The following is a 15,805-nucleotide window of genomic DNA, read 5'->3' on the forward strand; positions in this document are numbered from 1 at the left end:
GGAGACATGCTTCTTGGTATTGTGATGTAAAGAGATTGCATCAGTAACTCTCAGGTTAGCCCAGAGAGGAAAGTCTGGGTGGGAGAGAGAGGGGGAAGGGAAGTGGGTTATTTCCCTTTGTGGTGAGACTCAGAGTCTCTGAGTCTTGGGGTCCCTCCAGGGAAGGTTTTGGGGAGACCAGAGGGAGCCAAAACCCTGGAATTTTTGGATGGTGGCAGCGAGATCAAATCTGAGCTGGTAATTAAGCTTAGAGGGGTTCATGCAGGCACCCAGATTTCTGGACGCTAAGGTCCAGATTTGGGAAAGATGCTTATGATATGGTGGCAGCGGTGGGACAACTCATCACTACGGCAACTTGGTTAGCAGCTCGAGTTCATTCCTAGGCTCCCCTTTAGGCTTTAACTTAAACTGCTAACTGGAGTTGCCAAGGATGTGAGCTGTAGCTCACGAAAGCTCATGCTGAAATAAATTTGTTAGTCTCTAAGGTGCCACAACTACTCCTGTTCTTTTTGCAGATACAGGCTAACACGGCTGCTATTGTGAAACATATCTTTGCTGCTATTTCAGTCCAAATTACCTAACCTGAGTTAAGGACACACCTTTTTTTTTTTTCCTAGTGTAGATGTACCCTTAAACTCATATAACTTTGGTCATCTGAGTAGTCCTATTGAAGTCAATGAAAGTTGCACACATGTAAATGTTTGTGGGAACAGGGCCCAAGGTAATATTTTATTATTTGTGTGCATCCTTCGCTCTCAACAGTATTGATAAATATAGAGTTTTAGGTCCTAGTACAGCCAAACCTTAACTTTACAAACGTGAGTATTCCATTGACGTAGAAATACTCACGTGTCTAAAGTTAAGCATTCATATAAGTCTTGTCATAGCTGGAGCCTTACTGTGGATATGGATGATTTTTGTTTTGTTTTAGAGAAAGAGTTTTGAAATACCTACTTTTGCTACAAATCTAGCAGTAAATACAATATCCACTAATGTATTCAATTTTATTTTTCCTCTTTGTTGTTACAATTTTATTATGGAAAGCTATGGAAGATGATGATGTAAAACTTGAAGAAGAAATAAATATAGAATTGAGCAGAATCAGTGTTACTTCCCTTGAAGTGGATGATCTCAACACTGATTTATCAGCAGAAGCTTGGAGTGATGGTGAAACAGTAAGTGTTTAATGGAAGCAGGAGGGATAGTACTGCCTTTACTTTTGCATGGCAAACTTGTGTCTTTTGTGGAGGCCTCGTGCATTCCTGTTTTTCTAAGCTACTTGGAGGTGTACTACAGGGTGGATTTGATTTAAATCACTAGTCCAGGAAGACTCAATTTAATCATGAATTTCTACATAAAGGTGCATTCTTGTTGGTTGTTATAACCTTAATATATATTCTTCACAACTCAGAGATAGATGTAGGTTTCATTTTTAGAAGATACACACTATACATTTTTAAGTGATTTATTTTGAAAACTTTTTAGATTAGTTTTACAGCTATATCAGAAAATGAACGATTGTTTGGTTATTTCATTTACCAAAGCAGATAGTTCACCTCCCAATGACTTCATAAATATTTTCAGTTTAACACATTAATCATTAATATTTGGAGGATTTTCTTGTTGTGCTGTATTTTTTCTTCAACAGGAAAAATATAATATTTTAACAAAACAAGCATATGAATTTTTGAATTTAGTTAAACATTCAAGTTTTTTTTAAAATCAGGTTTGTTTTAAATTTAAAATTAAATCGACTATGTCAGCCAGGTCAACATGAGAAACTTAAAATATTGGCGTGTGCAGTTAACTCAGTCGTCTTCACCTTCATTTTCCTGTTTGTTCATAATCTGGAGCAGAAAAACAAACTTTCCTGCTTTTTCAGGTCCCAAACGATTTCTCAATTTGAAATGAATTAGTCCAGAAGAAGAAAATAGTCTTTCTGCACCGGCAGAAGAAGCTACTGCTGTTAAAAGTGATATTATCACTTCAACAGTCTCTGAATCCAAGTGCTTAAGTGACTTCCACCAGTTCAGTGGTGTGACTTTCTTTAAAACATCATCAGCTAACGTATATTTCTTGAATGGTTCACCCTTAGCTCTGAAGTTTATTATAGTTGGCATTATGGAGGGATGATTGCTGGATGTCCATGTCATAGCCAGCTCCTCTTCTTCAGGAGTTAAGGTTTGACCTTGGTACCGAGTATTGAGAATATTTGCAGCTGGAGATAGTGCTTGTTCCATTCATGTTTTTTTTTTTTTATGCTTGTAATTTAACTCTGTCATTGCATATTTCACTTTTAAGATCTTACTCAGTTCCTCCAAATTTCAACAACGTCAGCAATAAAAGAGCTATTTCCCTGCATTTTGTTCAAGGCTACAGAAATAGGCTTCAAGGTACTCAGCATGTGTTCAATGTTTCTCTTAAGCTCAGTGTTGAGAACTTTGGCTATGACAGTGCCATCTGTTTTTTTCATGGTTTTGTTCACAAACTGTCATCAGATTAGGCCAGTTCTTTATATAGTGCTCAAAATAGCCCACTATTGAGTTCCACTGCATGACTTGTGGGAGAGTTAGCTTGGTTCCTCCCACTTTTTTTCAGAGCAGCTGCTGCAAAGTGGTTGTAATGGAAGTATTTTGCAATTTCAACAACATTAACCTTTATTTCTGGAACACTGAGGTCTTTGGCTAGGAGGTTCATCAAATGAGCACTGCAACCATATGTTATTAGCTTGGGACTCTCTTCTAAATTTCTTCTCATCTTGGATACATTTGTAGCATTGCCTGTGGCCAAGCTGCATACTAGATACTTGAATTTTTTTTCCGCAGTTTGTTATAGCTTTTACTGCTACTTCTTGTAAGTATTCTGCTGTGTGTGCATTTTCCGATGTACCAATTGTTTCTGTAAGGAAGACATTCCATTCTTCTTCTTCTACAAGCAAATACAACAGGGTCATTGTGGATATTGCTCAACCCGTCAAGACTCAGGTTAACAATTTCACCCTCTAAACCTTTTGCATACTGCTCAATTTCTCTTTCATACACGTTATCCAGCAGTTTGCCTGCAACATCTGCTCTGTTGGGTGGACTGTATCCTGGTCTTAATGACTGAACCATGTTAATGAAGTGTGGGTTCTCAAACATACAGAAAGGAGAGTTTGTTGCATAAACAAACCGGGCAATTTTTTCATCAGTTACCTCGTTTTGCAATTTGCTGTTTCTTATCACAAACTTATCTATGGTTGTTTCTGGATGATGGAGAATTTTTTTTCTTTTTGCTACAAGTGATATACTGCGGCTATGTGACATACATGATGTAACTGAAACTCTGTCATTGCCAGATAACTCTGAAATTACAGAAAATGATGGTGATTTTAAAGGTGGATAGTCTTCAGAATCCTGTATGTTGAGGACAGATTCCCCTAAACAAAATAAGTCAATGCAGTTATTTAATTATTATTACCATACTACTCATTTAGTATTACCTATTGCATTCACTGACACTCAGTACTACGTTAAAGGTGAAATTGTAAAAGGAAGATCTCCCTATTTCAGCTATTTATTTTTTATCATAACTGCATCTAAAATGATAGTACCATAGAATAACAACTATAATTTTTGCTCAAACACAAGAATTCAAGAATAGTCCAGAAGGAAGACAGGCAGTCCTTAAGAAAGAAGTATGAAATAAAAATGTTTTCCAACCTTAAGATGCTGCATGTTCAGACATATTCCTTTAATCATCTTCAGCGCAGCTTCCTCCTGAGAAGGAACACTTCTCATGATGTTGTTTCATTCAGGAAACCAGGCCTTGCATTTCTTTGTTACACTGTTTGCATTTTGCACGCATGCCTGTCTTACCCACAGGTAGAGGAACTTCATTAAAATATTCCCAAACTGGGTCTCTTTTGCAGCCTGCTGCCATTATAGGTTCCCGCTTCTAGTGAGAGAATGGTATGGTACGTCTCAAATCAATGAAGGCTACACTCAGAAAGACCTCAAGACTTCAAGAATATGCTTCTCAAACAGTTTCACTTTTGTTTCTACTGGCTGTCCCTCCCTTCTCACATTTATCTCCAGACTTCCCCTTGTCCAGATCTGTTCTGCCCCCAACAAAATATTGGAACTTTTTGAAACTTTGCACTTTTAGAGAGAGGTAAAGGATTGACTCTGTGTATAAAAATTTGCAGAGGGACAATAGAGTTGAGGTCTGTTATTTCTCACCTCTGTGTTCTATTTATTTATTTATTTAAAACATTTTTGCTGTTAACAAGCATGTTATCTCTGGAGACACAAATCCACAGTTTGAAAACTGCAAAAGTAACTAAGCATCTCCGATGGTATCTACTAGACTAAGCACTGAGTCCCATTGGGTAGATAGAAAGATTAACCTAAATAATCTATGCAGAAGCCCCTGGAACCCCATAAGGTTGGGTCCCTAATCCATGAACTATTGGAACTCATTTACAAAACTTTTCTTAAATATATATATATAGTCTCATACTATAGAATTAGAATTTATAATCCCAATTCCATGATGAGATAGATTTGAGCTATAATGTATGTTAATTAAAATTATCTTTAGATAGGATTTTTTTTATAAAATGTTTTTTGAGGGAAAAAACTATTTAAAGAAGAAAAGAACAAAATTTTATTTATGTATTTATTTATTAAAAATCATTGATTTTTATCAACCCTGGTGTACTACAGGTATCAGAAAGTCTAGGTGGTGAATGCATTATTTTCTAATATTTATTCTCTGGAGGAAAACTTCCTTCAAATGTATCCTACTCCTGTTAATTGAGCTCCATGAAAATGTAAACTTGAAGTGACAGATAAGCCCCTGAAATAAGCTGATATTAAAGAAACGCCTACTGTGAAGTATGTATTTAAAAGGGCATGTGTTAAAGGAAAGCTATTTATGGGGTACAGAATGAGTTGCAAACTGACTTTCAGAAAAGTGAAATTGGTAGGTCAGGGGCATTCTGCTAGTCACAAGATCAGATTCCAGTGGATTGTAATTTTTTACAGAACCTTTCAGCGTTAAAGATGGGCGAACTTTAAAATCGATAACAAGATAGATAAAAATTGTGATAGTTAGTTAATCAAATTAATCTTTGGTCTTAAAAATTGGGCTTGCAAATCTTGCAAGAAGAAGCTGTCTTGTGATTTTTTTTTCAATACTTCCTGAGTTTTGATTCTTTCTATGTAAATTAATCCCTTTAGTTTCCCCCCCGCTCCTTTTTTAAGCTGTCTTCTGAATTCTATCCAGTTGAATGAGACAAGGTAGGTGAGGTAATACTTTTTATTGTGGGCCAACTTCTGGTGGTAGAAGGACAAGCTTTTAGTATCATAGAGCTCTTCTTAGGTATGGTGAAGGTAACCAGACCGTTGCAAACATTCCCTTCCTCATACCTGAAAAAGAAGCTAAAAGCTTGTACCTTCCACCAACAGAAATTGATCCTATATCCTGAGACCAACACAGCTACAACACTGCATCCCACTGATAGACATAATTCTGGTATGTAGGTGCCTGGAATTATATGCAGTATTCATAGAATCATAGAACTGGAAGCGACCTCGAGAGGTCATCTAGTCCAGTCCCCTGCACTCAAGGCAGGACTAAGTATTATCTAGATCATCCTTGACGGGTGTTTTACCAACCTGCTCTTAAAAATCTCCAATAATGGGGATTCCACAACCTCCCTAGGCACTTTATTCCAGTGCTTAACCACTCTGACAGTTAGGAAGTTTTTCCTGATGTCCAACCTAAACTGCCCTTGCTGCAATTTAAGCCCATTGCTTCTTGTCCTATTCTCAGACGTTAAGAAGAACAATTTTTCTCATTCCTCCTTGTAACAACCTTTTATGTACTTGAAAACTGTTATCATGTTCCCCCTCAGTCTTCTTTTCTCCAGACTAAACAAACTCATTTTTTTCAATCTTCCCTTATAGGTCATGTTTTCTAGACCTTTAATCATTTTTGTAGCTCTTCTCTGGACTTTCTCCAATTTGTCCACATCCTTCCTGAAATGTGGTGCCCAGAACTGGACATAATACTCCAGTTGAAGCCTAATTATTGTAGGGAAGAGCAGAAGAATTACTTCTTGTGTCTTGCTTACAATACTCCTGCTAATACATCCCAGAATGATGTTTGCTTTTTTTGTAACGGTGTTACACTACTGACTTTCATATTTAGCTTGTGATCCACTATGACCCTCAGATTCCTTTCCATTTTGTATGTGTGCAACTGATTGTTCCTTCCAAAGTGGAGTACTTTGCATTTGTCCTAATTGAATTTCATCCTATTTACTTCAGACTGTTTCTCCAGTTTGTCCAGATATTTTGAATTTTAATCCTATCCTCCAAAGCACTTGCAACCCCTCCCAGCTTGATATCATCGACAAACTTTATAAGTGTACTCTCTATGCCATTATCTAAATCATTGATGAAGAGATTGAATAGAACTGGACCCAGAACCGATCCCTGTGGGACCCCATTCATTATGTCCTTCTAGCATGACTTTGAACTACTGATAACTACTCTCTGGGAACGATTTTCCAACCACTTATGCATGCACCTTATCCATCTAATTTCCCTAGTTTGTTTATAAGAAGGTCATGCGAAACAGTATCATAAGCCTTACTAAAGTCAAGATATATCACATCTACTATTTCCCCCCATCCACAAGGCTTGTTACTCTGTCAAAGAAAGCCATCAGCTTGGTTTTACACAATTTGTTCTTGACAAATCCATGCTGACTGTTACTTATCACCTCATCATCTTCTAGTGTTTGCAAATTGATTTCTTAATTATTTGCTCCATTATCTTTCCGGGTACAGAAGTTAAGCTGACTCATCTGTAATTCTCCGGCTTGTCCTTATTTCCCTTTTTATAGACGGGCACTATATTTGCCCTTTTTCAGTCTTCTGGAATATCTCCTGTCTTCCATGACTTTTCAAAGATAATTGCTAATGGCTCAGATATCTCCTCAGTCAGCTCCTTGAGTATTCTAGGATGCATTTCATCAGGCCCTGGTGATTTGAAAACATCTAACTTGTCTTAGTAATTTTTAACTTGTTCTTTCCCTATTTTAGGCTCTGCTCCTACCTCATTTTCATTGGCATTCACTATGTTAGACATCCAGGCATCACCAACCTTCTTGGTGAAAATCAAAACAAAGACGTCATTAAACACCTCTGCATTTCCACATTTTCTGTTATTGTCTTTCCCCCTTCATTGGGTAACGGGCCTATACTGTCCTTGGTTGTCTTCTTGCTTCTAATGTATTTGTAGAATGTTTTCTTGTTACCCTTTATGCCCCTGGCTAGTTTGATCTCGTTTTGTGTCTTGGCCTTTCTAATTTTATCCCTAAATACTTGTCTTATTTGTTTATATTCATCCTTTGTAATTTGACTAAGTTTTTCCACTTTTTGTAGGACTCTTTTTTGAGTTTTAGATCGTTGAAGATCTTCTGGTTTAAACTGAATTTTCAGGAGAAATTTCTTAAGGTCAAAATTAAGGAGGTTGACTCAGGACTTCTTTATATCTGACTTATGATGCAGGTAGTGTATAGGAATGTGGAAAGAAAGCCAAAATGAGATTGACCTAAATCTTTTTCAACCTTGTGTTGTTAGGTTTGAGTTTTGGGTCAGTTCTCATAGGAGGCAGAGCATGTAGTGATGCCTCTTAAGGTTGCCTGACACTTTGCATTATAATGTTCTGTTTTCACTTGCTTGTTTTTTTAAATCTCAATTAGTTCATTTACTCCTTATTCACCAACATATAATGGAAATAAATATGTTTTTGGTAACAGACATATTTTTTATTGCTCTCCTTTGCCACCTCTTCTGGTGTCCTGCTCCCAGCATCACTTATTCTCTGCTACCACTTTTCTGTAGGGATGCATCCTTGCCTCAAAGTCTTTGAGCTATGACTGTAACCTCAAGGACCCATTCTGTTATTTCCATCATCAGAACCTTTTCTCTTAGTAAACTGCCACTGCCTATTGGTGGAGAGTTCCTAGAGCATTGGCCAGTGGGGATCTATTTAAAAACATAAGGCCTGATTCTTACAGTCACTAAGCACCCACAACTCCCACCAGAATAATGAATGTCAGGACCTGTCAATGTTCAGGACCTCTGAGTACTAAGTGTTTCCTGAATGATGCTGAACACCTTAATCTCATGTTGATATAAAAAGGCATTAAGTATCAGAGGGGTGCTCTTAAAAAGGCATTGACACTCAGCAGTTCTCAAAAGGCACTGGGTTCTTCATGGAATTTGGACCCTTAATCGGGAAAAACAAATACAAATTCTGAACAATGAGGGTGAGGATTCTCTTGCCCAGGTGAACAATTTGCTGATGATATTTCACACAACTGAGTTCACTCCTCTGCTTCTGCTTGCTCCCCTGTGCCTTTCTGCCTGTGACTTATGTAATCATAGATAGAGTAGAGTACCAGTGAAAAGAAGTGGAGTACAGGGGGAGCAGGGATGTTATTTGCAGGCTCATCTGAGAGAGCTAAATTCTATGGTTAATTTTGGTCTATGGGTTGCACAATGAAATGCTCTCTGATGTCAGTAAGAAGTTTTTACAGAAATCAAGGAGACTATATGGCCTTTATGTAATAACTGAATGTTTAGTTATTTATTACTTGTTCAGCGCCTTCTTGTAACGCCCATCATTCTGCGAAAATCTGTTCCTCTTCAGGCCACTGTGATCGCTGCCTTGTTTCTCTTTTCCCCCTCTCTGTTCTTTTCATTTCCATCCCCGCAGCAGCATCTTGTTCCCAGCCTAGTGCACTTTACTTCCATCCACTGAAATGATCAATAATTAAATAGTAGAGCTGCCTGAAAAAAAAATCATTTAAAATTTTGTCCCACTAAAAATGTTGTTTTGTCAAAACTGAAATGTTTTGTGGAAATGGATTGGTGTTCATGAAATTTTCATTGGGAGGTTTTTCAGGTCCAGCGCCTGAGAGAGGGAGAGACCCACCGACCCTAGAATAGCTAGAAGCCTGATGGTCAGGATACTTGCCTAGAGCATAGGGAAACAGGGGCTCCCAACTCAGGGTCAGGGACTTGAATCTCAGGGTCTCCGATATTTGAGGAAAGTACCCTAAACACTAGGGTACAGATTCATTTTCTTGCTGGCCCACTGAATATTAAATTTATCATAAGTGGATCTGTTCCATCAAAAGAGATTGAGAGAGACTGACTATAATTTGATGGTGTGGGCATTTGCTGAGGATGTGGGAGACCTAGGTTCAAGTCCCTGGCATATTTGTGTGTGAATCTAATCTGTCCTTAAAAAAATCAATATCTCAGTAACAGATACTCCACATCACATGTCTGATTCCTCCATATTGAATCATTTGTCCTTTTATTCAACCTGGACCAAACCAGTTACAAAGAAAACGATATCAATTAGAAAGATGCTTCTAGAGGGCAGTAGTAATTAGATTGCCGTGAAGTCTAAATGACTGTCAAGTCATGAGTGAGACAATAATGAAATTAAGGCCTGACTGAAAAAACACATGATCTGTGGGAGGGAGTGTGTGTCCCTCACTAAAATACTACTGTTTTAGTGAGGGACACATACAGTATGTGTACACACATACAGTATGTCTACACAGCATTTTGGAGTGAACCAGGAACAAGTCTCCCAGCCTGGGTGGATAGGCTTAGCTAGTGAGGCTGGTGCTAGTGCTCTAAAAATAACTGTGTAGACCAGAGGTCGGCAACCTTTGGCACCCGGCTTCTCAGGGTAAAACAGCTGGTGGGCCGGGCCGGTTTGTTTACCTGGAGCATCTGCAGGCACAGAGCCCTGCAGCTCCCACTGGCCGCAGTTTGTCATTCCCGGCCAATGGGAGCTGCGGGAAGAGGCGTGGGCTGAGGGACATGCTAGCCACTGCTTCCCACAGCTCCCCTTGGCCAGGAATGGCGAACCACAGCCAGTGGGAACTGTGGGGCTCCGTGCCTGCGAATGCTCCAGATAAACAAATGGTCCCGGCCTGCCAGCGGCTTTACCCTGATGGGCTGGGTGCCAAAGGTTGCCGACCCCTGGTGTAGACAGACCTGTGGACTTTAATTAAGAATGTTAAGTATTTACCAGTGGTCTTCACAGAGAGATAAACATTATTTTTAATTAAATTCTGTATGTTCACTTCCAGACTTCAGATGAATTACCAGAATCAGTTCTGTACTGTCTAAACGTTGTGAAGAACAGAGGTCAAAATGCTGAAAATCTTATACTGCAAGACTTGGAAGATGAAGAAACCACAAGTAAGCTGTGATTGTAATAAATATATGTGTGATGTGACACCCAAACCTTCCTATTGCCAATGCAAGCCAAACTAACAAGCATCCAAAGTATAACATAAATCCTCAAATGCAACAAAACTATGAAACCTTTTGCACCAACTTTATCTGATCACCTAGTATTGCAGCTCCTATGGTCCTCTTTTAGATGTTCTCCTAATAGCACTAACGTAGCATGTAGTCTGGAAAATATGTGGTCCTGTATAGTATGGTATGCATCACTTTTATTACTGCAAAACAGTTTGCAAAGGATTGGCTAGGAAATATGACCCTGTTCAGTGGTATGGAAATCTTGGTTAATAGCTTATAGACTGCAATGCCTACGGCTTGAGGTGGTGTTGCTTTTCTAGCCTGCACAATAGCATGAAAGGTTTCTAATATGATAAGAGTGCTTAAAATCTGCATTCTTTTCTGCCTCATTGACTAAGTCAAGGATATTCTCAAGTTTCTGCATAATGTAGACAGTCTGCAGGGATGGGAGTCCAAAGGCATTGTACACGTGCTGTATAGAGGACAAGTTGAAGTTGTCTTAATCCCATCCTTAATTCCTTTCTCATATCCTGCATAATTTATTCCCACTCTGCTACTGGGAAACCATCCAGGCTCCAGAATGTCACCACAGTCACTTCTGACTTTATTGTTGTGTGATGCTGAAGAGTGATGCATAATGTATCTTCCCTTCTGGTGTCTTGAAGCCCCAATTCTGTGGACTACAAGGAATCAGTGTTTCTCAATGACCGGTCCATGGACTGGTGCCAGCCTCTAAAATCTCCCTGACACAGTTTTGGAAGGCAGCAATTCAGTCCCTGGTATCAAAAAGGTTGAGAAACACTGTTCTGAACTATGAGGTCAATCATGAGTTTTCTTTTTTTTACTTTTCAAACACACACGTTTAGCACTTGTAAACTCGAAAGACTTAATCCAGAAATAGCATTTGCTAGGGTGGATCTTTGCACCTGGTGATTCCACTCAGGTCTTAGGGCCACGGCTGGAAGGTCTCCTCACAAGATTGTTTTCTGAAATCCTAGTACCTCAGCCTCTCTAGACTATGTTCTTGTTACGGTCCATCTTGTGAGGTGATCAACACCTCTGCCTCCCACTGAAATTAGTGGGAGCTGAGGTAATTGAACACCTCACAACACAGAGCCCTCAGTTTCTAAATTACCCTAGTTTGTTGAGACTCCAAATCCCAGTTTAGTCAGAGTTTCCAGGTTTCACATCTTTTAGTTGGGACCTGTTTTGAATAAAGTTAAGTGTTCCGTATTCATCCTCATCCTTAGGAGAAGTTTCTTCCATTTTCTCAGTAATAAGAATTATGTATATTCTAAATATAATTTATGTATATGTCTATTTATTTACCTTGTCCCTTATGAGAGCTTCAATTTGTCACAACTCTTATTCTAAAAAAATTACCACCCCAGTCTTATTACTTCCTGCTAGCTGGAGAATGTTCAAATGTGTTTTGCCTCATGGAGTGCTTTTCTTTGCATAGATGCTGTTGTCATAGACTTTTTTTTTTTTACTCTCATTTTTTATTTCTATATATCTAATACTTTTAATTATCTTAGATTAATTAGATTTAATTAATATTAAAGGAACCACTTCTTGTCTGAGTGGATTTGGTATTTTTCTTTAAATAGTACACTTTTAAAGCAAAAACACATTGTGTTTCAGATTTTGGATTTTATGGACAGATAATAGGAAACTAGCATTCATCAGAATTAGACTACTTAGATTAAGACATCTTCTCCCAATGTCTTTTTTTCTCCCCCTTCCCTCCTCAGGTGACATCTATCGAGTAGTTTCTAGCCAGGCTTCAGAGTACTTGGCAGAACTGGCTTCTGAATACAATGAAGATCCAGATGCATTGAAGAAGAGGGTATTCTATGTTTAAACCATCTTTGTAATACATTAGATTCCATAGTCATTACAGATAATCAATTCCTTTTTTGGACCCAATTTTTCAATGACCAATTTACATACTTAAATTTACACACTCTAAGTACTCCTCATGGGACTACTGGTGCACATAAAGGGAAGTATTTGCATGTGGTTTTGCAGGTTTGGGTCCTTGGTTGTGATTTAGTCCCTAAATCATGAAGTTAGAACATTTGATGTAAATGTTCAGTAGTCTCAAGTGGTCGAGATGAACATTAAATGACTAAAATAGACTTGGACTATCAATTATTAATATTTAATCCAGTGGCAAAATGTCATTTCCATAATATAACATTTTTATAGTGTTCATTTTTAATCTCATAGACTCATAGACTCGTAGGTCAGAAGGGACCAATATGATCATCTAGTCTGACCTCCTGCACAAAGCAGGCCACAGAACCCTACCCATCCACTTTTATAACAACCCCTAACCCATGACTGAGTTATTGAAGTCCTCAAAATTGTGGTTTGAAGACCTCAAGCTGCAGAGAATCCACAGCAAGTGACCCATGCCCCACGCTGCAGAGGAAGGCGAAAAACCTCCAGGGCCCTGCCAATCCGTCCCTGGAGGAAAATTCCTTCCCGACCCCAAATATGGCGATCAGCTAAACCCTGAGCATGTGGGCAAGACTCACCAGCCAGCACCAGGAAAGAATTCTCTGCAGTAACTCAGATCCCATCCCATCCAACATCCCCTCACAGACCATTGAGCAGACTTATCTGCTGATAATCCAAGATCAATTGCCCAAATTAAACTATCCCATCATATCATCCCCTCCATATACTTATCAAGCTTAGTCTTAAAGCCAGATAAGTCTTTTGCCCCCACTACTTCCTCGGAAGGCTGTTCCAGAACTTCACTCCCTAATGGTTAGAAACCTTCGTCTAATTTCAAGTCTAAACTTCCTAATATCCAGTTTGTACCCATTTGTCCTTGTGCTACATTAGTACTAAGCTTAATAATTCCTCTCCCTCCCTAATGTTAATCCCCCTGATATATTTATATAGAGCAAGCATATCCCCCGGAGCCTTCTTTTGGCCAGGCTAAACAAGCCAAGCTCTTTGAGTCTCCTTTCATAAGGCAGGTTTTCCATTCCTCGGATCATCCTAGTAGCCCGTCTCTGACCTGTTCCAGTTTGAATTCATCCTTCTTAAACATGGGACACCAGAACTGCACACAATATTCCAGGTGGGTCTCACCAGCGCCTTATATAACGGTACTAACACCTCCTTATCCTTGCTGGAAATACCTGCCTGATGCATCCTAAAACCGCATTTGCTTTTTTAACGGCCATATCGCATTGGCGGCTCATAGACATCCTGCTATCAACCAATACCCCAAGGTCCTTCTCCTCCTCTGTTGCTTCCAACTGATGCGTCCCAATGTATATCTAAAATTCTTATTATTAATCCCTAAGTGCATGACCTTGCACTTTTCACTATTATATTTCATCCTATTACTATTACTCCAGTTTACAAGGTGGTCCAGATCTTCCTGTATAGTATCCCGGTCCTTCTCCGTGTTAGCAATACCCCCCAGCTTTGTTGTCATCCGCAAAACTTTATTAGCACATTCCCGCTCTTTGTGCCAAGGTCAGTAATAAAAAGGTTAAATAAGATTGGTCCAAAACGATCCTTGAGGGACTCCACTAGTAACCTCCTTCCAGCCTGACAGTTCACCTTCAGTACGACCCGCTGGAGTCTCCCCTTTAACCAGTTCCTTATCCACCTTACAACTTTCATATTCATCCCCATCTTTTCCAATTTAACTAACAGTTCCCCATGTGGAACCGTGTCAAATGCCTTACTGAAATCGAGGTAAATTAGATCTACCGGCATTTCCTTTGTCTAAGTAATCTGTCACCTTCTCAAAGAAGGAGATCAGGTTGGTTTGGCACGATCTACCTTTAGTAAATCCCATGTTGCAATTTGTCCCAATTACCATTGACCTCAATGTCCTTAACTACTTTCTCCTTCAAAATTTTTTCCAAGACCTTACATACTACAGACGTCAAGCTAACAGGCCTATAGTTACCCGGATCACTTTTTTCCCTTTCTTGAAGATAGGAACTACGTTAGCAATTCTCCAGTCGTACGGTACAAAACCCCTGAGTTACCGATTGATTAAAAATCTTGCTAACGGGCTCGCAATTTCATGCACCAGTTCCTTTAATATCCTTGGATGGAGATTGTCCGGGCCCTCCGATTTTGTCCCATTAAGCTGTTCAAGTTTGGCCTCTACCTCAGATGCGGTAATATCCACCTCCATATCCTCATTCCCGTTTATCATCCCTCCATCATCCCTAAACTCCTCACTAGTCTTATTAAAGACTGAGGCAAAGTACTTATTTAGATATTGGGCCATGCCTAGGTTATCTTAACCTCCATTCCATCCTCAGTGTGTATAGCGGCCCACTTCTTCTTTCTTGTTTTCTTCTTATTTATGTGGCTGTAGAACCTTTTACTATTGGTTTTAATTCCTTTGCAAGGTCCAGTTCTACATGGCTTTTAGCCTTCCTCACTTTATCCCTACATGTTCTGACCTCACTAAGGTAGCTTCCTTGCTAATCCCGCCTTTCTTCCACTCCTGTAAGCTTTCTGCTTTTCTAAATCCCCTCTCTGAGATGCTTTGCTCATCCAGCTTGGCCTACAACTCCTGCCCATGGTTTTTTTCCCCTTTCTTGGGATGCAGGCTTCCGACAGTTTCTGCAGCTGCGACTTAAAGTAATTCCAGGCTCCTCCGCATTTAAATCCACAAGTTCCTCCGTCCAATCCACTTCCCTAACTAATTTCCTTAACTCTTTAAAATTAGCCCTTGAGAAGTCAAAAACCCTAATCCCAGATCTACGTTTGTTTATCCTTCCATCTAGTTTGAACTGAAATCAGCTCATGATCACTCGAACCAAGGTTGTCCCCTACCACCATTTCTTCTACGAGGTCCTCACTGCTCACCAAAAACCAAATCTAAAATGGCATCCCCTCTTGTTGGTACTTCAACTACTTGGTGAAGAAATCCATCCGCTATCACATCCAGAAAAATCTGACCCCTATTATTCTTGCAAGCACTTGTCCTCCAGTCTATATCTGGGAAGTTGAAGTCTCCCATGATCACACATTTCCCCTTAGTGTTTACTTCATTAAAGACATTAAAGAGGTCTCTATCCATATCCAAATCAGATCCCGGCGGTCTGTAGCACACCCCAAGCACTATCTCAGGGAGGCTCTAGTAGCTTTTTTACCCAGTGTGATTTTTGCCCAGACAGACTCTGTCTTATCCATTCCATCACTTCTTATTTCATTACAGTTAACCTCATCATTGATGTACAATGCTACTCCACCACCTTTGCCTTTCTTCCTGTCTTTTCTAAACAGCACATAGCCTTCAATACCTGACTACCAGTCATGAGTACTATTTCCACCAGGTTTCTGTTATCTCTATAATATTTGGTTTCACTTCCTGCACCAGTAGCTCCAGTTCCTCCATCTTGTTACCTAGGCTCCTCGCATTAGTGTACAGACATTTTTTAATTTTGGCGTATTTGGCGTCAG

General features: G+C 39.4%; 1 protein-coding gene across 4 annotated transcripts in view; it reads left to right on the forward strand.

Annotated features, from left to right (window-relative positions):
• Positions 1–15,805, forward strand: part of LRRIQ1 (leucine rich repeats and IQ motif containing 1) — a 173,402-nt gene that overhangs the window by 3,577 nt on the left and 154,020 nt on the right. For all 4 annotated transcript variants that reach the window (XM_032804640.2, XM_032804639.2, XM_032804641.2 and 1 more), the window contains exons 2-4: positions 1,045–1,175; positions 10,171–10,282; positions 12,103–12,197. In XM_032804640.2, the coding sequence (XP_032660531.1) occupies positions 1,047–1,175; positions 10,171–10,282; positions 12,103–12,197 (336 nt within the window). In that variant the 5' untranslated portion in view covers positions 1,045–1,046. The remainder of the gene's footprint in view (positions 1–1,044; positions 1,176–10,170; positions 10,283–12,102; positions 12,198–15,805) is intronic.

This window comes from Chelonoidis abingdonii, chromosome 1 (genome assembly GCF_003597395.2).
Source record: "Chelonoidis abingdonii isolate Lonesome George chromosome 1, CheloAbing_2.0, whole genome shotgun sequence".
Taxonomy (NCBI): Eukaryota; Metazoa; Chordata; order Testudines; family Testudinidae; genus Chelonoidis; species Chelonoidis abingdonii.